Source organism: Mytilus californianus, unplaced genomic scaffold, assembly GCF_021869535.1.
Source record: "Mytilus californianus isolate M0D057914Y unplaced genomic scaffold, xbMytCali1.0.p SCAF_47, whole genome shotgun sequence".
Classification (NCBI taxonomy): Eukaryota; Metazoa; Mollusca; class Bivalvia; order Mytilida; family Mytilidae; genus Mytilus; species Mytilus californianus.
This window is the reverse complement of record NW_026262698.1, coordinates 1,118,732-1,144,125: the sequence shown is the minus strand read 5'-3', so window position 1 is coordinate 1,144,125 and position 25,394 is coordinate 1,118,732. Positions and strand designations below refer to the sequence as shown.

At 30.5% G+C, this 25,394-nt stretch overlaps 1 protein-coding gene across 13 annotated transcripts in view; it reads right to left on the bottom strand.

Moving 5' to 3' along the window:
• Window positions 1-232: 232 nt before the first annotated feature.
• LOC127700055 (IQ motif and SEC7 domain-containing protein 2-like) overlaps window positions 233-25,394 on the bottom strand; it is a 93,872-nt gene continuing 68,710 nt past the window's right edge. For 12 of the 13 annotated variants that reach the window (XM_052203510.1, XM_052203511.1, XM_052203515.1 and 9 more), the window contains 10 exons: window positions 19,351-19,432; window positions 18,150-18,182; window positions 15,435-15,609; window positions 9,652-9,791; window positions 8,921-9,046; window positions 8,069-8,168; window positions 6,688-6,809; window positions 4,793-5,006; window positions 3,137-3,186; window positions 233-1,939 (listed from right to left, as the gene is read on the bottom strand). In XM_052203510.1, coding sequence (XP_052059470.1) covers window positions 1,760-1,939; window positions 3,137-3,186; window positions 4,793-5,006; window positions 6,688-6,809; window positions 8,069-8,168; window positions 8,921-9,046; window positions 9,652-9,791; window positions 15,435-15,609; window positions 18,150-18,182; window positions 19,351-19,432 — 1,222 coding nt within the window. In that variant the 3' untranslated portion in view covers window positions 233-1,759. The remainder of the gene's footprint in view (window positions 1,940-3,136; window positions 3,187-4,792; window positions 5,007-6,687; window positions 6,810-8,068; window positions 8,169-8,920; window positions 9,047-9,651; window positions 9,792-15,434; window positions 15,610-18,149; window positions 18,183-19,350; window positions 19,433-25,394) is intronic. The other variant, XM_052203519.1, reaches the window with a different exon arrangement.

Sequence of the window (25,394 nt, the reverse complement as noted above, 5' to 3'; positions counted from 1 at the left end):
TGCTATACCAAAATCCTTTTAATTGGTCAGACATTTCAAATTTAGTTTTTTCAACGATTTTGTGTAGTCTGGTCAATGTATTAACTGGGAGAGGCAGATGGACAGAAACAAAAACTGTATGACCTGGAGCATAAAGACATAAAGCTCTATATCTGGTGCAGATGGACACATATTCCAGCACTATATGCACCACTTCTATCATAGAACAGGCATAAATAAACACACAAAAATATGAATTTTTCACCTTTATTGTGTGATATATAGTTATGCAGATCTACTGCAATTAATTGTGGTCAACTTTTAAAATCTTTCATTCATCCCTTTTTCCCTCTCCCATTCTTTCCTATCACATTCACACACATATCACAATACACATGTACAGTGTTTTGTTTTCAAACTTATATAATGATTGTATGACTAATGAGCTGTTACAAGATTTGAGTATTTTATTTTCACTTTGAAAAATGATAAAAATATGAATTTCAATCAACAAATAAGAAATTTTTTCAGTTTCATATATTTAATTAAAAAATATGAGAAATTTGGAAAAAAAAGTCAACTTCTGTAGGATTTTCTTCACTTTTTAAATTATTTCCAAAAAAATTTCAATATATATTTAACACAATGATCTTATAATGAAATGAATGGATATAGTACCCTGTTAGTGCATTTGGTCAGTGCCATTTTTTTTCTCTCTCTACCTATAAGTGTTTTTTACGTAACAAATATTGCACTCTAAAAATAAACACTGCATGACTAACACACACACTGTCTCCACACTGACTCATAACGTAACCACCTCTTGTGCCAACCACAATCACCTAAACATATTCAAAACAAGGGAAAAAAACAATATATTGTATAATTAAAAACCCAAAACAATAAATAACACTCTATCACGTAGACAGACCTTTAACTGAAAATAATCATAATTTATAGATTTTTTTTTATAAGTTAAGACATTTTAAAAACAAATACATTTTCACATTGTGTTACAAAGACATGTTTGTGTCTTTTATAAACGATCAACAAAGTATTTACAATATCTATATATGTACGTCATGATGTATTGCATATTTGAACTATAAATTGTCAACAACAACATGGCTAATTCCCCTACTTTCATTTCATACAAAAACCTAAATATCAGGTTTCTGGGACTCTACCTTAACTTTATACATCACAGTTTCTTTTCTTTGTCTCTCTTTCAATAACTTTTAGAAAATCAGAAATATTAAATTCATGAATTTTTTTGTACTATTCATTAATGTTCTTTTTTTTATATTTAAATGAAAGACAAAATTCCCTTTAATAATTTTAAATAGATGAACTTTCATTTTAATGGAAAAATAAAGTTTCAATTAAATTACAAATAATATACTTTGTTTTAAATTTATTTATAGTATCTGTTCACAATATTATTTATTATGCTTTTACTTATATAGATTTAACAATTAAATACAGAATTGCACTTTCAAATGGATTTCTCCCTTAAATAACTTAAATATGGCACAAAATCAGAAGAAGAAAAAGATTTCATTAAAGATACAATTGAAATACATACAGATGTTTAACTTACTGAAAACATTTTAGAATACATATAAGAAAGATTATCACATTTCAGAGTTTATATAGTTTGAAGTAAGTATCTGAAAATCACTGTTCTTGAATAACACATCATCCATTTAACTTTCTAGAGACAACACTCCTTATCTTCAACACACAACAGCCCCAAATGTTTAGGGCTATCTATGGCCTATCAGACTTCAGTCCCCTGAGGTACATCATACTGTTGAGACAGAAATCCTTTGGACCGACCCTTTTTCCCCGATGATAGTAAGGATGATGAAGATGGTCCCTTAATAACTAACAAGTTCTGACTGGTCTGTGTACCTAGTGACTCGCCACTGCTGTTCACGCCTTGTGAGCTTCCTGAGGCCTGCAAAGATTTATAATCAGATATAACTGACTATTCTGAATGATCAAATAATGTTCATACTTTGTTAATAATTCACAATAATAACATATTTCTATGTTTTAAATTCATGTGGATTTTCCCAGTTATAATAGAAAAGTAACAATACAATCTTGAAATGAGAACAGCCATGAAGACATAAAATATGAATATGTGCTATACAAAAGGATATATTTCATTTTAATTATATCTACAAATTTAAATAAACAAAAACATATTATTTCATTGTCATTTCACTTAAAGTAGTGTTTAAAGCATCAAAGTTTGATTTTTTTCCCCATTTAGTAGCCAGATTTGCTATTTTATAGAATGTCGAGAGTCAACTTCCTTATATAAAATATAAACTACACCTTTCAACCAGGCGAAAAATATTTTATATAGAAAGGTGCTGATGGGTAAGATACACATCCTCAGGCCAAAAAATAATATATGTTTGTTTCCTGCCTCCAACCATTATAAAATAGGGTTGGTAGGTTGGGATTTTATTTAATTTTTATCCATATTAACAAAATCCAGAAAAATTTCATATTTTGTCCGAGTTTGATACCGTTATACACTTATGCATCTATTAATTTGTGCATGATTGTTGATATGTTTATAACGTTCAATGGTTTGACAAGTTCTCCACTTGATATGCATCGAAATTATTACAAGTTTGAGAGGAAATTGGATTCATAGTCAAATAAGTTAACTCATGACTTTTTTTCTGGAAAATGTTTTAGGGTCAGGATGAACTTAGGGTCGGTCAGGAGGCAGGGAACAAGCATTTATATTTTTTTTGGCCTCACAGAAAATTAAGTTGGCCCAAGCATCTTGCAAATGAAGCCTAAAGCAAAATTTATCTGATTTACATATTAATCAATGTTGAATTATGAGTTTCATCTTCACAGTGCACAGCAATAAAATCACAACGATCCTAACTTTCTGAATATCTATTTATCACATTTTTTGGCATATTTTATCATTCAAAGCCTTTCATAAAATTTTTGGCCAAATACTGAATATATTGATTTGTAAATATACTCAACTGCTTTCTTTAAAATGAAAAATCTATAATTTACAAGCAAAGACTAAGTTTTATTATGTTCAAAATAATGGATTTGTTATCTTGATTTTACGATTTGCTGTATCTAAACTTTTGCTGTTGATAAATATACTTACAACTCCACTGTCTAATGATCCACCACTACTACCTCTCCTCATCCCCGGAACTGTAACAGAAAACACACCTAATTACTTCCCTTGTAGAAAAACCACAGCCATAAAAATATCCAGTAATCTCCCTTTGACCAATTTAATACCCTTTCATCAACAAAGCTTAAAAACATACGTAATTTCTGTATTTTTATAAAAGCTGTAAAATATTTGTGTATATCCTAAACCCTTTTATACTGTAAAAAATATATACTGTTGCTAAAAATAAAACTGGTGAAGTATAAAATATTAAAATGTACAACAATCATAAGCACATTGAACATAGAAATCACAAACATGTACATGTAATACACAACTCAAATGTGTATGCACTGAACAAAAAAAAACAAACAAACAAACACCTAATATGAACATCCACAATATGTCAGTTAACTTTGAATTGCATTGCTTTTTGTTTTCTTTAATTCAAACTGTTTTTAAAAGTCATATAGTCGGATATAAAAGTTTAAAAATCCCAAGAATTAACGAGAATTTTCTTACTTGATAATTGAGAGGAAGGATAAACTATGTGAATTTGTTTTTATATCAAATGAGCCTTTCATATATAAATTTTATCACTAATGAAATCACACAGATATGGCTTATGATTAATATTCTCAACAATTTTAAAATCTGTGATCAAGAAATTCTGGAATTTGTTTTTATTTTGGCATTTGAAGGTGAAAGCAAGCTTGGATAATTTGCTGTAAAATAATAAATTTATATCTCCAAGGCAACGTAACAAATAAACAACAAATAAAGCTATGATAAAAATTGGAAATATCAGGAGAAAAAATATCCATAAAATAATAAGTAAATAAACTTTAGTTTCTTCAAATGAGGCTCCAGACTTCAATGATGAATATCATTTAAAATCTGCTTTGATCAGTCAAAACAATGAAATCCTCCTCTTTTGAAGAAACATTAAAATAAAAAGTGTATGAAATGAAGACTGCATGAATAGTCGTTAGATGAACGATAGCTACGGTATATATTTATATATATATACGTTTTAATGCATTTTAATATGTCAGTTTCGACATGCATGTGAGAAATCAGAAATAAGTAAAAAGATATTTATTGATAATACAAGTCAAGAATGAAGATATGCTAAGCTTGACATGATGAAATGACTAACTCTGTTATTGTATCAAACTAGATAATATAGTTTTTGCAATGCAACAATTTTCAAGATACGTCAATAAATAGGACTGTTGTTTTGAGATTAATTCTATAATGAAGTCAATCTTTTGCTGATTCGGTAAACATTTGTTTTTAGATCTTTATCTGATAATGACATAATTTTAGAAAAACGAAGAAAAAAATAACAGGTTTATAAACAAAAACACAATGATTTCATTTTGTTTGAATTTTACTTTTATCTTATACTTTTTTAATGAAGCTTTGGGAGTTATTTAAAAATTTCAGAAATAGACCTTCTCTTTCACTTAAGAGTAAAAAGACAGCCTTTTTCATAAAATTTTTCTTGAAACTCTTTATTGAAATCAATAAAAAGAAAAATTGCAAGATTTAATAAAAAGTCAAAACTTTTTTTAATATTTTCAGCAAAAGATCGAACATAGTATGCAGTCTTCTATTCATACTAAGTCACAACATGCATACCTTCACTAAGGTCAGTGAGAGAATTGGACAGATGAAGCTGTTTCAAGCCGCCACATTCAGGGGCAGATAATCTATTTAATGCAGGATCAGAAGGCTTTGATAATTCGTACATTAAAACTCTGGAGTCATCATTAGCGTATCTTTCTATGGAATTATGGTTAGCACTCTGTTTATGTAATTCATCTTCTATTCTCAGTTGTTCCATTCCATTGCACTAAAATTAAAAAAAAGAAAATGTATCATTTCTTGTTATTGAAATGCCTCAAAATACAGTAAACACTAACATCGGCTCTCGGTCGTAAAACTTTTATCAGTACTCAGAGTACTGAAACACCAAATCCAGTATTTTGCTTGGCCGAAGTCAGAGTACGCTTATTGTACTCAGTATTTTTATGACAGCAAGTCCAGGAATGAGGACTTCTTGCACTATAAAGTACAGCGCCCAGTCTAAATTTGATTTTGATGCACTTAAATTGTTATCTTCCTAGTAATTAGTACTCCATGCTTTTGATATTGAGAGATCAGCATGGTAACTTAAAGATTAGTTTACAATTACAAGTTAAGTTGAGGATTCTGGCAAATTTTCATGTACATAAAGTGCATTTATATGATCCACCTAATGTCTCTTTTTGTAACTTCCTCATTTTAGTGCACTTTATACGTTGTTTTTTTTTTTCAAAAGTGAATCATTAATTTTTCATCTGGTGCCAAGTTTTTCCAACTTCCTGATTTGAAAACACAAAGTTTTTTGATAACACCTAACATTTTAAAGATTATAAAACAGATAATTTACAAAAACAAACTCATCAGGACATCTTACACAAATTTTCAGATTTCATTTGAAAAAAAAAATCATTTCATTTTTGTAGTTGAACATCGGCAGATAAGATGTAAGTTTCCACTAGCAGACAATGTTCCTGATACGAAATTGATTAGGTAACATACATCAGTTATCTATTTCATTGGAAATCAACCTGATTCCTTGATTAGTGTATCAGTCAACATTGCATAATGAAAACAGATTTTAACTAAATTTGCTAGACTGGAAATTTACATTTTTCTTGCATTGTCTACACCTTCAAGGTTAAACAAAACATATTTCTACTATAATTTCTCAAAGGTGCTTTTAACTTTATAGTATCGTAAAAAGATCAAACATTTAGTGTATAAAAAGCTGCCAAATAAAATATTTTATTTCAAAAGTTGTTGCATCATGAGAGTTCAAAGTCAATAAATACTATCAATTATAAAAGTTTTACAACTACTACAGAACATATGGAAAGGATTAAGCATTTCATCTGTCATTACAATTCTGAGCTAGTACTGAAAAAAACTTTTAAAGAGTTTATTTACAGTATTGAAACAGTCATCTGAATTTGTCAATAGATTTTGTTTTAGAGATGAAATAGCAAATGTAAGCATACAAACAACCCATAGTAAATAAACTAATAAAAATATTTATTTTTTTTTCTGTAACAACAAGCCTGAATTTTAATCTTTTACAGTGAAAATGTATTTCAAAAACTAGGAAAACAGCAAAATTACTTTTATACACATTTTCAAGGTAGTAAAAACCTCTATAGATCGTAAGTTTCGGAAGTTTCAAACATAGAACATATTAAGCAAATGGAGCTCGATATCAAAATTCATGATAGTTATTAATCCCAAAATCCTACTTTATGAATGAGAGTACCTTTAAAGAATTCAACGTAACACTTTGATGCAATTTTTCTTATGAAAATTTAAAAACATTTTCTTTTAGTATGACTTATTTCTAAAGAAACAGTCTTTTACCCAAGCAACCGATTGAAAGTCAAAGCCATGGTCATCCAAAGTACACATTTTTTCATAGGTTCTTATTAAGGTTTGTATATTTAAGATTTTGTGATGTTCACCTCTGCTATTGCCTCTTTTAAATCTCCAACAAACTTCTGTCTATCATGGTCATTTCTGGCATTGAATGTGATTAAGGTTTTACCATCTAAACCGTTCGTCAATCGTACACCAAACTGGTAATCTGAAATTAAAAATAAATGAGTTCTCAATCCGTTGGAATCAACTCCTCATTTTCATATCTAATTCTTTTACATTTCATAAACAAAAGTAAATGAAAACAGTTTAATGCAGTCATACATTTCATGATCTATAAAATTGTAAGCATCAAGTTCTGTTAATTCAGAAATTATTGCAAGGTTTTTATTATTGGGAATAATGCGACTGGATGAGTATCTCAATAATAAGAACTTGCATGCTAACATCTGACACCTGTATTTGTAAGCAGCTTTTCATGTAATCGCAACAATCATTCTCACATTGGTCTGTCATGTAAAAAATTGACAAAATCACACATAAATGCACACAAAAATTTCTGAATTTACAGTATAAATTCCCAGTAAGTATCAGCTTTGAAAATGTGATTTCACATTTCCTTATCAAAATTGTAAATCGATCCCCTAATTTTTTGTTTTGTTTTATTCTAAATATTTCAAAAAGTCAGTCAAAATCAAAATTGTCATCTGATGCAATAACATACAAGAGGTCAATAATCTACACAAAACACAATGCATACCGCAAACTATAAGGAACTTCCTATTAGACAAATGCTGGTAGTTTTTGCAGTTTGAAAAGGCAATGTTGTGACATGATTCAGGAAGTCTGCATATATATCAGTTTTATTTAATCATGAAATTAACATTAAAATCATTACTATAATGTTCATTTCATGACATTAATAGAAGTTATATATTTTACAAGCAAAAAATCTAAGAATGATATTCAAATTTTCAAATTTTACATGTATGTTTCATAATAAACATAGAAGTATTGTTTACACTTCATAGACAAACTTCAGAAGTCCTCCTATGGTAATTTAAAGTAACATTTTTATTTCTATCTGCTAAGAAAAATTTAGCAACACATACAACTACACATTTCTAAAATTTGAACAAATGTGCATTTTTGTCACTTTGTTGTACAGTTTTTTTTTCTTTTTTCCTTAGTTTTATAGGTTTGCAAACCATCTCTCATTCTAATGAAACCACTCAGCCAAATGCTCAATTGGATTGTTAGTTTCTCCTAACAGTAAGATTGACTGTTTGTTAACACACAGATATTTCTCTCCTGTGTAACCTTATCACAAATTTTAACAATTGTTGACACTGCTTGTGTTGGAAACAGCATGCCTAAGTCTTGACTCAGAAACTTTCTTACAGTTGAGACAAAACAGCGATTGTCTTGTGAATCATATACATTTTAAAGTGCCAGATATATACTTACGTGATGTTTCATACAAGTATACATGCATGCCAGCCAATGTAAAGGATTGTTTAAACGAGTATGTAATGCCACTTTTCTTTTTACTTAATATTTTTGTCACCTGAAATACAAAAAAAAATAATTTTGAACTGTCAACTGTACTAGAACCTGATTTGACACACAATAAAAACTCTAGTCAACATTTTCCAGACATACATGTTACTTTTTGTTGAGCTTTCTTTTCCTGGTTATTCCAGTGTTTATCTGTCTATAGAAGCTTTAAAGTTATTCTTTGCTTCCTTTTCAAAAGAAGTAAAGTTCTTGTGGATTAAAGTGCTTTTTTAAATTTCTTTTTTTTTAGCCGACAAACTTTTTTTACCCAAGAAAAGTAAGAATAAACATAGTTGCCTATAATTGCTTACATCCACTTCATTTAAACTTGGGTGGATAGTTGTCTCATTGGCAATCACATCACATCTCCTTATTTTTATATAAAATGTTTAAACTTGTGATACCAACTCCATGAAAATACTAAGACAATCAAGATGTATCTTAAAATATAACTTGTTAGTGCTCAACATCAAAACAAAGAATATTTCTTATGATTCTTTTAATTAACTGATCCTTTTTTGTTTCAAGAATAATTCGAAGCCAAATTTATTGTCCCCCTCCCCCCCCCCACCCAAACCAAATTAAGTTGTCTTCAAACATTTTTGTCTGTGATAATCTTCATTGATTATAGCTTCCTATCTGCATTTTGCTGGCTTATCAAAGCATGCAGTTTTTGGTTATTACTTCCTATCTGACTTTGCTCAGCTTATCAAAACATGCAGTTTTTTGGTTATTAAACTATTTAACATTCATTCTACTAACCAGTAAACAATCATTAAACAGGAAAACTTCTCGTTGATGTAAGCCTATCTTCTCTTTCTTATTTGGGTCGTGAACCTCATACAATCTACAGTAACACACCAGTCGTCTGTGAGGTAATGCTAGTTGCTGGAACAAATAATCAATAAATGTATTATAATTGTAATGAATCTTATTAACTCTAAGACATACCTTTAATGAAATCGGTCTAGACAAAAACCTTTTAGTATTCACATTTTTTTTCACAATGTTGCTCTATTCAGTACAGAGAGTATTTTCTGACAGAGGAGGTCTGCTTATAGTGGATATAGATTACTTTTTACTGTAAATGCGTTCCGAGTTTTTTCCTAGGTGCATAACCTTCTTAAAATTGCTGATGGGCAAAAAAAATTGAGTAAGCTTTTTATATTCAAATTACTAAATATGTGCATTTTAAACCTGTACAATACATTCAAATGGCAGTAAGATAATACGTGATAAAATCAAATGCATTTATCAGTGACAACTGTCAACAAAGTGTCCAAATCCATCATGAATTCCCCCCTTTCTTCAACAATGAATAAAATCACATTAGGGACTTAACTTTTCTACACTTTTAAGACATATATTTTTCATGTTTCAATATGTTTTGTTAGTGCAGACAAAGTAGACAGGTATAAACCTATTTGTTTTGATACTTGCTGTACTCAAGACATCCACACTAGTAATTATGTTCTATGTTTACTATCACTTACTGGTTTCTTGCCAACAATCGTCTGCTCGACCTTCATGACTTGAGTCACATGATCCACGCCAGCACGGAATTCTGTCAGTTTGATTCTGTCATATATACCAAGTAATATATCTCTGTCTATATCATATCCATCGTCAAGATCTATAGAAAGATAACAGAACAAAAGTGTTAAGAAGTTAAATCAAATTTATCAAAGCATTTTCACTTTTTCTATATAGTTGATGATAAGGTACAAACAAAGTCTTTGGTACACAATCTTTATACATTGTAGAGACAAGATCTTACAAATGAAAGAAAAAATAAACAACAAAATATGTTCATGGGATGCAGATACTCTATCTAGGATTAACATCAATATTTCAGGAGGGGAGTGTTTTTATGTCCACTTAAAGATATTGTTCTGAAATTAACCAAAATTTGGCAATTTTTGGCTTTATCAGTGAATACACTAGAAAGTCAAATTTAAATCAGTCAAATTTGATTTTTGATTTTGTTGTACTTAATGACATTCCCAATTTATAATTGATTTGGTGGAGGCTGACACAAGTCATTATTCCGAAACCAATTTAAGGACATATGTACTTACATACAAATTAAAACTATAAAAAGTGCAAAAAAAAATCAAATTAAACAAATAATTTTTATCTATAAAATATTTGTTCTTCCTGAAAAAGTAAACAATTCACACCTACAGAAAAGAAAAATATTTATATGTATGTATGTTTTCTGAACTTCTTCTGAAGAGGATGAGCTTCTAAGAAAAAATAATAAGTGTTCTAATTCCCGGTATTCAAACCAGGATTAAGATCAGTGAATAAATTGGCAAAAAAATGACTTTGTCCTTACTCACATCGTGTACTTTACAAACAAAATATCAATCAAGAATTAATCGGAAGTGTGTATTTGTAAAGAAGCCAAACCAACAAGTTTCAGGAAGAGCTTGGATCCCTGGGCAACCAATGCAATTTGAAATTAATTTCCTCAAAATAAACATCAAACTTTTAAAACTTCAATCAGTACTTTAAGATACCATCAAAATGTTCAAATCTGATAAAAATAAGCCTAGAATTTAGGAAATTTAAAAAATGAACTTCAAAACTTATCATCTTGCATGCTCTCTCACCTCTCTCTAAGCCACACAAATAGAAAAGCTGGTTACTACAAAAGTATACATTTCAATTTAAATTCTATCAATTGCTCCTAATTCATTTATTAATATCCTAGGTCAGATTCAATTTTCATAGGTGGAAGTCATTAAATTTTCCGGATCATTTATTCATTTTCAAAGGTCATTCTCCAAACTTTTGATAGAATTTAAAAGTTAATCAAGCATTATGCCTTGTTAAATTAATGCATTGAAGACACACACGTATTTATTCATGGACATGCAGGGTCATTTAGATATGATTATTCATGACAGACTGCTGAAGGGTGAGACAGGAAGAAAAGTATCCAGTACCAAATATCTGTTGACTTCTGGTGACATTTTATTCCTAACAATAGAAATTAATATATCTAATGGCTGTTTAATAGTTTTCAACATTTCTCTACTTTTTCTTTGATATTCACATTTTTTTTTCAATCCCATTTCTTTTTTGAAAAGTTTCACGAGTGCATAGATATAGCATTACAGCTGAAACCATACCAATATTCTAGTACATGGTCAGTTCAACATCATTAACTATCATAAAAATTGTAGGTGGTCACCAAAAAGTAAAATTTCTAAGATGAAGTTTTTGTAAATTCAAAGTCATATCAAGCAAGCTGTTTCTCCTGAGAAATACTAATTTCAATACTAAACAACTGCTCACAGAGCTCTTGATAAAATACATGTTGAACTGGCCATTTTCAAGCACATTGATTCAACCTGTAATGGTTGAATTTTCAGATTCTGTGTAATTATAATACACTTTGTTATTTTATAAAAGTATTTTCTTTGTCTTGATCCATATAAAAATTGAATAAATAATTCAGTATAGTCTGAATCATGCCCAAGGGATCTTTCTTACTTATTTTATCATTAATCTAAAATCCCCCATCTGACCATATGTCAAGTTTAACTTTTGTAATTAAGCAAAATATTTGGCATTTAATGGTTTTCTGATAGGTGTTGAAAAGAAGTCTGGTTCTGACCATTCAAACCCACATCCAAATGTCAAAATGGCCAGATAATTCCTGTAAAACAGAAGCTATAATTGACTAAAGATAGCTCTAGTTAATTACTGCTATCAGACAGAACAACTTTACTGACATATGTCAAACACAACTCATGGATGGCCAGTTAAGGATTGCCAATAGAAACTGACAAAATAAATTACTCAACTATTTCACAAAAATAATAAAAAAACATGGATTTGTTAGGGCTGCAATAAATCCTAAAAGGTATGACTGACGTCAGAGCTATCTCCGACTACATTATGGGAAACTTAAATTTGTTATAATCAGTAAGAATGATTAATCGTGACAACAAAATCGCAGCAAAATGATCAATCCTAGCGTAAGGAAGGAACTACACAGGTTAAGATAGTATGCAACCATCCTAAACTTTTATTAGATAACAGAACTCCTAAAATATGCATCTGACTGACAAAACATTGTCAACTGATAAAAATTTGACAAAGGTGTGAAGTGTTAAAATATAGATTATATCACTACAGTCCTTTTTGACCTCCAGTAAAAGAGAGTTCATCTGATAATGTGCACTGTACTGATCATAATAAACATTGATAAATATCAATCATAATCTACCTATTATCATTCCTGTTTATCTTACCCGTGTGGAAAGGAGAAGTTTATCAGCAATAAAACAGATACGATGTCCAAAACATTCAAATAAAAACTCTCTTAAATGCACCGAAATGCACAATTTTATTTCTATTTTACGATTTTTTTACTTTCAAGTAAAACTTAAAGCAGTTTTCCAGAGATGTTATCAATTTATAGAATCTTCAGGTGGTCTTCAGGAAGATAAGTTCACTCTACAAATGTTGCAAATCCATCAAAATAGTGCCAATATAAAACAAACAGGTGTTATTAACAGATAGACATAGCTGATGCTTACATGCAAACCCTCTCAATCACAATGCACATTGATTAGTGCTATTTCATCCAACAAAACTTGCTCAACCTGTTTTCTATCAGAGACTCTCATATGGAGGTACAAATATAAAATGCTGGTTGTTAAATCTGTTAGTCCTATAAGTCTGCTACTTTGACATTACACTGACAACATGCACAGACTAACCAAACACATAAAATTACTCAATTATTATTCAAATAGATCTTCTCCAAACCTGTGAACCAATTTTGTTCAGTTGTGCAATTATCTATATTTCTATATGCTTTCCTAACTCTGGTTTAATCATTTAACATAATAATTATGGCAAAGAAAATGAACAACAGAACAGGACAAAATTTTACTCCTCTGGCTATTAAACACTCCAACTGAGTGTACTCAAAAAATATATCGTCTCAGACTATCTAATACTGCAAAACATCATTATTTTAAAAAGATAATTCTGTAAAACAATACAACCATCCGTATAAAGATTACAGCCTCCTCAATTGTTCACATGATACTAAATGTGGGCAACACTTAAATCAAATGTCCTTGGATTACTGTCTCCACAATTTAAAGAAATTACCAACCTTTCATTTTCACATGTATTAATATGATACTTCGACCCCTAAAGCTATATACTTAATTAGATGTCATCAGTTTAAGCTTTGTCATCCTGTCAAAGTCTACCACATATCATCGAAAGGTTAATTTCATATATTAACATCCAAAAGAAAGACAGTTTCAGTTAATTATTTTACAGATATAAACATTTTGAATAAGATATGACAAGAAGTTTCCTGATGAGAAGAATTATCCATGAAACAAATTAATCTTTAAGATTGCCCTTTTTTCTCCGATGTAGGAGGTATGTGTAGGATGGCTTATTAAAAGGTACATGAAAAAGGTGATAATACAGTATTACCAGCTTTTTCATTTTACTACCGCAAAGGCAGAAATTAAAAAGAAGCAAATCTGCTTCAGTGCTATCTTATACAAACTGCTCTGTTTTCATGGAAAAATGGGTGTGATCAAACGTAATACCAACATCAGATATAACAGTAGTAGAAAAATCTCTTATAAGCCTAAAGATTTTAACTTGAATGATACAATATCTTTTTAACACCCCTAGTACATAAGAGACCTTATAAAACAATCATTCATCATTAAAGGAGGCAGGTTTTTTCTCTCTCCCAAAAAAGCTGAGATCAAATACTGCTAACTTAAGCAATAGATAGCATACAAACAGAAAGACAACACACATATCCTTGATCTTTTGCTGGATGTCAGTTTCATACTATAATGTACTTTTCACCTGTTTGTTTCACCCTTGTCCAACATATTTACACTGATGTAAACAATAACAACAATACATCTGATAAATAGTTGATCCCATGCCAGGTCAAGGAAATTGGACATCTCTGTCCAAGAACAATATTATCATTTTTGAAATGGTTACCAACATTTTCACTATTTGTACTTATCATCATAGTTTGCATGAAATATTTGGAACTGGAGGTACTCAACCAAAGACAAATAAAACAAACCACTTTCACATCTATCCTTTTTGTTAATCCCAAGTAAAAATTTTGGTGAGAAGCAGATACTCCCAATTATCATGCCTTTTTTTCAATGAAGTCCAATAATTGAACAAAATCAATCATTTGACTTTAAAATAAAACAAATAAATGCAGTTTTTTAGTAATTTTCATATAGTGTTGTAAAATTTCAAGTATCTCCAACTATGAAAACTAAGAAAACTGGTACGTTTTTAACACCATGAAAAGTGCTTAGATTTACAATCACTTGATAAAATGCTTAAATTTTCCTAAGCAATAACAAATGTCAATTAAAACAAGAAAGAAAATTATTCATTTTTTTCCCTTCCCTGTTTTGAATTAACACCCCCATCTTTTAACAGAATTCTTGGATTTCAAGACACTTTATGGCCCGTTTTCTTTCTTCTAATTAAAAGACATAATCTTATTGTGAAATATTCATTTATTCCACTGCTTTAGGTTACAGACACCTTGACTGAGTTGGCTGCTTATTTAACCCTCTAGGTACTTTTTAATAAACACATGTTGCAAAGATTCCACAAACAAAGAGAATGAAACTTGATCACCGTCCTTTATTACAAATAAATGATTACTATTTAATGTAAAATGACCTTATCCTTTGGAGACAGCCATGAACTATCTCTACTCTAGTTTTACTGATAAATTGCAAATTGATACTAATAATAGGTTGATATCAACATTACATGATGTTTAATTTTTTCTTGTTTAAAAAAGTACCGGTACTGAATTTCCATTTTCTCCTTTTCACAAGTGTCTGTGTATGGAAATTGAATATACAGGATGAACAATTCCACCCACAAAGATGGGAAATGACAGAGAGACCAGCCTTTAAATAGGCCATTTCCTTAAAACCTTTATAATGTAATGCATGTTGAAAAAAAGGGGGGAAGAAAATGAAAAGGGCAATACAATTCATAAGTCAAAGAAAACCAGACAACACCATGTGGAAAATTAAAAGATCAAGACAAACAACAGTCCACAAAACACTAATAAAATAAACCCAACAGATAAAGCAACACCAGCCCCTCCAAAAAATGAGGGGTGTTGAGGTGCACTCCTATAAAGATTAAAAAAAAACACCCTTTTTGATATTTTTCATGATCAGGGCATGGACTAGGTAGGAAGTATTTAAGCACATATATTTACCTCTTAAGTTTTTAATAAAATCTTCTGGTTTCATTCGTCGTTCTGGTTTAATACTGTTATTATGAAGGTCTGTGTTTAACATGATAATGGCAAACGCTAACAGGAATATTGTATCTGGATTCTTAAAGCTCTTGATTTGGTCGGGATTGCACATACAAAATCTGGAAGCAAAGGCCTGCAAAAAAATAGAAACCATGGAAAGTGTTATCAATATTTCAGTATTTTTATATCAATAATTTGATACAAACAATGTTTGGATCATTTTCATTTGAACATTTCCCTGAAAGAAGTCAACTCAAACTTTTCGTTGAAAACAGGCAGATATAAGGGTCTATTATCCCCAATTAGTTTAAAATTTTGGTAAGTTTCTAATTTAATGTTGAAATTGCAATGATTTTAAATGAATACAATACAGTAGTGTTTGATAGCAGAATGTTTAGCTATTTCGGAATCCTTTAAGAGCCTCATCATGATATACTTTGTATAATTATAACATCTAAGACTGTTTTATTTAGTTAATTGCACAGGTAATGGTTTACTACCACATTAAAGCTGTAAAGTAATCAAATCATAATAATAGCTCATTACAGACATGGGCTCTTTAAAAACAATGTTCTAATGTAATCAAGTGCACCTTTGATAGTTTATTCTATACTTAAAAATAAAGTGATCATATAGATATTATGGCAACCTTGCAATTTTTATAGATTTATGAAAGTTGAATTTTCTTCTTCTTCAGATTTCAAAAAGCCATGGATACATTGTAATGCACTTAATTTTCTACTATTACTGGAAACATACAAAACACATTTTTTTTTAATATATATTCAAATTTTCTGCAAACCCCCACAACTGTGCCTCATTAATTTTAGATCTATTAATTAACACAAATAACATCGTAGTCATGATTATTTTTTGTAGCCTCCACATCAATAGTTACAAAACAAATCTGCTCCTTATGAAACCATCATTCGTGACTTGTAGACTAATCTATATTTAATCATAATCTGTATTTTAGTCCATAATCAATACAACAGACCTTTTTTTTGTCACAATGCTTCAATTAATGCACCAATGCAGAATAGTAATTTGCTGCTAACGATAATATGGATTTATAGTCATCATTTTCTTTCAGATAATTTTGTTGACATATCTAATTCATTCTTTTACGCATGAAAAAATGTTTTGGTTTTATTGATCAACCATAAATTTATAAATAACTTCCGAGATCCTAAAATTCTTTACAAATATTGAAAAATATCTTGTTCTTGAAAAGCTGTTGGAAGAAACTATCTTATCTCATTGCAATAAAATTTGAAGTGTACAGATAATGCTTTGAAACATGCAAGCCATTACAGGTAGCAAATCATTTCAGGTTGTTGCTTTATTTGGTTATGGTTTTCAGACCAACCATTTACCATGGTAACTAACAAAAACTCAATGTTATGTAATCAAGAAGGTTATAAAATTTATATTTTCATATAAATTTTTGATGACTAAGTCATGATTAATTTAAATGTGAAAATATTGAATTGTATGAAGGTCTTGGTTATAGTTTTATTGATATAATTCTGCAGCCGAAGCTAATTAGGGTTTTCATTAGCACTTTTGTACTGTAACTGATGTACTTTAATAGTATTACTTATATATGAATCCAGAGAACTTCATTTCACATAATATATACTTCCAATCTGTTATATATACTTTTGACCGAACTACATTTATGTGAAAAGCAGGCCTCAGATGTATTACCCTTGGAAATTGCCATTTTTGCGAATTTTTCATGCTAAAAAATCTGAAAAAGTTAGAAACTTACAAAGGACTAAACAGAACTATGTCCTGTCAGTGTTTTTGTTTCACATTTTTCTTTGTATCGATCTGATAAGTTAAGCCTTTCTCAAATAATTTTGATAGTTTGTTATATATTGTGCTGTTACACCACTGTCCCAGGTTAGGGGGAGGGTTGAGCGCTCACAAACATGTTTAACCCTGCCACATTCTTTATGTGCCTGTCCCAAGTCAGGAGCCTGTAGTTAAGTGATTGTTGTTGGTTGACGCCTGTCATATTTGTTTTTCGTAAATTGTTTTGTTATAAATTAGGCTGTTAATTTTCTCAATTGAATTGTTTCATATTTTTTATGTCAGGGCCTTTTATAGCTGACTATACAGTATGGGTTTTTCTCATTTTTGAAGGTGGTATGGTTACCTATAATTACCTTTATCCACTTTATTTGAACTTTGGTGGATAGTTGTTTCATTGGAAATCATACCACATTGCTTTATTTTTACATGACTGCATAAAATAATGCTTAAAAATTTGGGAGTTTCATTTCCTTATTACTGTATTTCGTTATATCCTGAATCACTTTGAAGACTAAGAGTTGCAAGGACACGTCTTTCCCTAATAAAATGTAATAAGAGAAGGGACCTTTCAAATCATCAATTAATTCATCTCATGTAACCTTCCCTAATTATAAAGTAGGTCTGTTTTCAATCTTTTGAAAAGTATAATAGAAGAGTAAAACCCTATCATTATCTTGTTTTGAAAGTGTCCATTTTGGTACAAGTTTGACAAATGTTTAACATTGTGGTTTAAACAAGATATTACAAAGGTTAATCCATATTATCCAGGGTGTAGTTGTATTATTTCTAAAGATTGTGATTTAACCTGCTGTCAGTAATGACTTTACTGCACTATATAAATCAAGGACCTACCTCCATAAGTCTTTCAATCTTTTGAGCTTCACCCTGAAAGTAGATATATATTTAGGATTTCTTGTTAATGCTTTATCTTTGTTCTATATTCTTGCTTTTTTTGTCCAATTATTGCCATTGTTATCTGTTAATAACATAATACTGTTTTTTTCTTCTAATTTATCATAAGGGTGTTTTCGGATTCTTCCGTGATAAGAACTGTTTACCGGTAACAATAATTTTTAAGAAATGTCTTTTAAAATTGTTTGTTTCTATCAAACTTCAAAAGAGTAGCTCTAGATAGGCAGGTAGTTATCAGAAACAACAAAGATCGTCAACCTTAGGTTTTCAAGTTTATGCCTATAAGTCTTCTATCCATCAGTCTGGCTGAGTTTTTTATGTCTGTCAAATGAACTTTAATTCAATGTGTTGTTCATGTATAACAGGCCCAGAGTCAAATTAAAAAGAAATTTAGCTTCAATTTGAATATTTTCTCCCTGTTTTGAAGTTATAATGCAAAAAAAAAAATGTGCTTTATGTATGAATAATAAAGAATATTATAGAACAAAACAGACTTAATAAGCAATGTTGTTTATGAAATCAATGCTGATTTACATATATACTAATGGGAGTAAATCCTTTTGATCTCTCATAAGTCTATATGACCATAAAACAAATTTTGCTGACAATGTTCTTTTCTTTTACAGTGAAACGTCTATAAACAGAACCAATCTAGGATATGCAGATTACTACAGCATTTAGAATCCTACCATATTGAGCATACAAATTTTAAAAGAGAGGTGAAAGATACCAAAGGGATATTCAAACTCGTAAGTCAAAAATAAACTGACAATGCCATGACAAAAAAAACAAAAACAACCAATAAAAACATCAGTATACGAAACATCACATAGAAAACTAAAAACTGAGATTTACCAACCCACTAAAAACTGGGGGTGATCTCAGGTGACAGGTGGAGTAAGGAGATCCTGCTCCACATATGGCACCCATCATGATGCTCGTAAGAATTTTATACCTTTTTAAGAGTTCATGCTTTTTTATAAGATTTTATGTATCTGGGTCACTTAAAGAATTGGTACATATTTTTCTGCAAGGAAATACGTAGATAGTTGTCTTATAGTAGACAATTTGTTTCTGATTTCTTCCTTTGAATCTTCTTACTTTTCTTACAATCGTACAAAAAATATATTTCTAAACTTACAGGCATTCTAAAAAAGGACTGAAACTTCCGCAAGGCCATGTCTATCTGGAGTCCAGCGAGATCTATTTCCTGAGAAAAGTATCTGAAATAAAAGAGAAAACATAGAATTTTACCAAAACATCATCAATGCTTTTGCTTGAACTTTTGTCTGTTGGGAAGTCTCAATTTAAGCAACAAACCCTGACCAACATTGGCAAACTTCCCTTGGTGCATAACCCCTTTTTCATGTATGATTTCATACCTTTTAAGTTCTGTAAATGGTTAAGAAGTTCTTTAATAAATATACTTAGCATTTTTTGTGAATGAGCAGATTTGTTAAAAATAGATATGACAGAATATGTCCTAGAACATGTTAGATACATAACATATTGTTATAGCACTAATATTGGCAAATACTGTCCCTTTGTTTAAAGGATACTTTATTGCATGTGCTTCTGAATGTAATTAACATTCTAAGAGGGATGTTTTCCACCAACACTTATGCTTTAATTATTTTGCAAAGTATTTACAGTGACATTAATAAACCATGCTCAACAACTCTCAGTCACTATTGTGCAAGCATTTCTGTACTTGTGCAATACCCTGGAGTGATGCCTCTTACGTGGGGTTACATTCACTTTCTACTTGGAATACTAAGTGGTTTTACAATAACAAAAAAGATGGATAAATCATGACTGGCTGTATACCATTCCACTCAGCTTTTACTTGATTACTATTGATAGTTTCGACTTAAATGACCCTTGCAATAGTAAAACCATATTTTAAATTATTGTGGTGGATTATTATACCAGATTTAATGCACCCCTGTTAAATGCATTTAATGTTAATCTCTTTCATTCATAGCGAAAAATCTTATCAAAATAAATGGAAACACATGTCTGCAAAAACATAAATCATGCCGTAAGGGATTTTTACTGACCAAGAAATCTGATTACGATTTGAACAGTTTAATAATGTAATTATTTGGTTGGTTAGGTTTACTTAATACTATGGAAAGCCATATATCTTTTTCCATACATGAACAGAGACTTATAGTTATCAGAACTAGACATCTATTTATTGTATTGCAAAGTCTTCAAATAAAGAAGTCTGAGTATAGGCCAGTACACCACCATTAGCCAGAAGTTAGTGTTGTTTTCACATACCAGTAATGGGATTACCAAAATATTTCTCAAAATTTTGCCTTACCAGCATTATTCATATCTAAGTCTGTCAAAGAATTAAGCATGGTTTTAAGCTGTTAACTATATTTTCATTTTCAAATGGCAATTGAGAAAATGCCTTCATCACAATATGCCTCGAATCAAAAAAAAAAGAAAAAAAAAGAAAAAAAGTTTGAACTTTGTTCAGTTTTTTTAAATCTAAATTTGTACCCTAAGAGAATAATAGACCATAAGATAAAGAAAAAGAAGAGATGCAGCTTTACAAATTCATCCATTAATTTCTGCAGATGTCAAAAACCCATCAGAACCTAAATCCAAATAAGGATATTACTACTTTCCTGTTTTTACCCCCATGGCTCCATGTAAACAAAAAAAATGTAACACTGTTTATGATAACCTGATCCTGTCCTATGAAAATTTATACTTTAATAGCCTTATAATTCAAGTTTGTGACAGCTGGCCTTATTCTGACAAATCAAAATAATTTACTTTTCAACACTAGTACAAGGTGATTATTATCCAAATTTAAAAGGTCATTTCATAAATAAAGGAGGTAGATTGTGTTTCTTCTTATTTCATACTATCTATACATACACAAAAGTAGACTATCTGATTATGAAGTCTTTAATAGTTTCGCCATGTGTTGCATGTTGTCTTTTATAATATTAAAATTTTAACTATAAAGAAACTGATTTTAATCAAAATGTACCAAACTCAATAATAAATGTACTGAGCTTGTAATTCAGTGGTTGTCGTTGGTTCATGGTGGCCAAATTTGTTTTGTTACAAAATAGGCTGTTAGTTTTATCCTCTGAATTGTCCTTTTGTCATGTCAGGGCCTTATATAGCAGAATTTACACTATAGGTTTTGTTCATTGTTGAAGGTCCTAGGGTGACATGTAGTTGCTAACATCCACATCATTTGGACTCTGGTGGAGAGTTTTCTAAATAGGCAATCGCACCACATCTACCATACTTATTTATACACAGATAGTTGCTTGCTTAAAGTCAAAGTAAGAATGCATCATTCTCAATGTCAGATGTGTCAAACATTTTGGAAGGCCAGATCAAAAGTAAAATCATTAAAACTTCAATGCAATGCTGCTGACACCAGTTGCATCCTTAATTAGCTAAAAGTGGTTTCAAAAATAAAAAGCTTTACATCATTATCTAAGCATCAATTGACGTCAGCAGTGATCTTTCAAAACATACATATCTACATGAATAGAAAGCAAAAAGTATTCCAAGAAATCCCAAACAAATTAGCCCCTATTCTAAAACCTTTTGTAATTATATAATTGTGGATAAGTAAAATGTAAATCAAATGGTGATTTTTTATCACATTATATACCTTTTTCATACTCAATTTTTAAATATACTTTAGATTAATAATGTTTTACTATCATCAAAATACAAAGAGGAGAATGTATGAACCATTTCAGTCTTAACACAACCACTTAAAATATTGTTTTTATAAGTAGACTAATTATACATCGGTCTGATCTGGCAATAATCCAGAATTTTTTTTAAAAGGGGGGTTTCCACCCTTATTTTTTTTTATTTGACTTCATAAGAAAATGCAACGAAAGGGGTCTTATTCTTGAAAACCCTCTTGGGATCTGCAAATGGCTTTGATAACTACCACTCTAATAACAAATCAATGAAAAAGTGCAAAAAGAGGAAGGCATTGAAATATAAATCTTAGCTCGAATGGTTGTGATTCAAAATAGGCTAAACTGCATTCATTGTTCTTCTGTCAATAGATATAAGAAGATGTGGTATGAGTGCCAATGAGACAACTCTCCATCCAAGTCAAAATTTATAAAAGTAAACCCTTATAGGTCAAAGTACGGTCTTCAACACGTAGCCTTGGCTCACACCAAACAGCAAGCTATAAAGGGCCCCAAAAATTACTAGTGTAAAACCATTCAAACGGGAAAACCAACGGTCTAAGTACTGATTTAAATAATTCCCATCTTTAAGACTTTTTTTTATAGAATGTTCACCTTTTGAATCAGCAGAACTTTCAGATATATTACCAGTATGCCATCTCTTAAACATCAAGAACAATAAAAATCCTCCCACTAGGAAACTACTTTCACGATTTTCTAAGAATTACTAAATATCAACTACTCCCACTGAACCATGGAAAACCCAGCAGCAATCTTTCTTTTTACATTCTGAAGTGTGCCCTGTCTCATAACTTCTAATTATTTTTATGTTATTAACATCTTCTTCAATGGTTTCCTTGTTGTTTTAATGTAATTCAAAACATGTTCAGCAGAACCCCCAAAACAACAAGGAATTCCATTAATGGCATATGTCATCCCTAACAAAGAAAAATGCATTTCAGGAAAAACTTTACAGATGCTGCAGTAATGGCATTTAGTGTGGGGTCAAAAGATGAAACGTACTTTTAGGGTTTGGATAGACAGATGGACAAACAAACAAAACGGTTTCTGTATACTTGTCCACTTCTTATATACCAAAGATAATATACAAGGACTGAAAGAATGATTATAATTTATAAAACAAATAGAAAACTTATCAATCTGCATTTGTGTCGGTTACTTAAAGTAAAATACCATCAACTTCCAATTTCCAGGTCCAACCGATGTTAAAACTTCCAGAACTGTATAATGATTGGTTTTTAAGTAAACATCTCAATTCATTCCAGGCTACAGATCTACTTAGTATTATCGGAATCAATCTCATTGATTCCATGATGAAGATTTGTACCGCCAGAAAGTTTAGTAGGATTGATATAAAACACTACATCAGCGGTAAATTGGACTCGTGATTTTAGACTCAAACTAATCTTTTACAGATAAATGCTTAAGATGGTGAAGAAAGGATAATAAAATCCAACTAATAAAGAAGAAATCAATGCAATTTCAATCTTGAAATTGGATGCTTCATAAGATTTATACAGGATTCAGAATCTATAAGATCTTCTGTTATTTGTAACGGCAAACTAATTCATTGACTTCACGGAAATAATTTCCATCATTACATTACATAATCATAATTATTTTAACACAAAAGAAAAGCACATGGAACATCTTTGGTTTGTTTTTATTCAGTCTAATAATAGTAGTTGTGCAATTAGTAAGAGTTATGGCAGAATTAAAACAGTACACTCAAAGGTGTTGTATTATTAAAACATTCCCCCTTTGTAATACTTTGTGCAACTATATACATTTCAATCTCATTTAAGAAATACTCTTTGATCCTTCAGAACCCAACAACTGAATGTTTAATTGACTGTCACTCTGGTATCTTTTGTCCCTCTTTTAATGTCCAGTGGCAAACATAACATGTGTTTTAAGGGAGACTTAATGCTGCTATACTGCATCAAGACCCTTGGTTTAGCTAATATCTTTAAAACTTGGGAAAATATGCATGTGGGTGACTAAAATGGTTATTTAACTTCTATCTCATTTGGTCTCTTGTGGAGATTGTCTCTTTGCCAATCATACCACATCTTCTTATTTTTATACGATGAATATAAAAATGCTAAGCAAAAATCACTGATAAAAAATTATGCAATATAAATGTGTGTTCAATAATTTATATACTTAGAGACTGTTGCAAATTCATTTTTCTACCTCATGGTTTGAATGGTAAAGTGTTCATTGGACAACTTCCAGTTTATGAAGCTTGAGTGTTTTGATATGTTGTAACTTTTCCAACTTGATGAAAAATACATCATTTTGAACTGATTAGCTGATTTATCATATCAGAATAAGATTTGCAATGTTGAATCAAACTAAGATAACTTTAAATCATCTTGAAGCTTGCTTAAAAAAATTTGATCAGAATTTCTTTGGGGAGGACTTGTTGACAAATTATCTCACAAAATGAAACCAAGTTTCATTCAATTTACAGCAAAGTTTGCAATCAGTATTAGTCCCCTATTGCTATAAAAAATCAGATTACAAAGTTTTTAGATGACCATCTTTGAAACCAAATTAGGAAACAATACAAGAACAGATGGCCAAATTCAAAATCCAACACTGATGGACAATTTATAATGATAGTGTTGTTGAATGTACGAGAATGCTTCATATTTGATAGTGCTAGCATCGATTTCAGTGTTAAAGCTTAGCACTTCAGAAGCAACTCCTGTCAGTCTTCATTTTCAGGATCCAGTGAAATTTCCCATTGTCATTAATTAACTTCTATCTACTCGTCGTAATGACTTCATCTCATTTTGTCTGAAAGAAAGCTGGCAAAATATAAGGCAGTGGTCAATACTGTTGAGGTCATCTTGTCTGAGGTGTAAAAAGAGAACACTGGCTTTGTAATCCTGGGGTGCGCTTGGTTGGCGAGTTCCAGACGATCGGAATGGACGGAATCAACCGGAAGTTCAATAAAACAAGACAGAACTGTGTTCTGAACGCGTTCCAAGTGTGCTGAAAAAATATTAGGTGCAGACAGAACTCAAAATGGCGGAGAAGGGAACTGAAAGGTAAAGATACAATAATCTTTAGCTTTCAGTGAAATAAAAACTGTAATTGATAATCAGTTCAATCAAGGAAGTGTTTAGTTAGACTACCCCGGTATACAAATCATTGGTTTAATATATATCAACGTATTTGATCATATAAGCATTATTTTAAGGGAAAAATGTGTCTTTTTCGTATAATGATAATTACAACAACTTTGAAGTCAGAGAAATTTTTATTTGGATACTGAAAAAAATCATGGTTTGTTTGGAAAGGCCAATAGATGCAACTTCGGAAAAGTGAAGTCGGTTAAAATTAAGTCTAGCCACTCGAAAATCCGAATTATTTATTATAACTCGTAAATTCAAATATAAAAAGAGTAAGCAAAAAAACAAATTAAAACATAATCTACAATGCATAGGCCACATTGTTC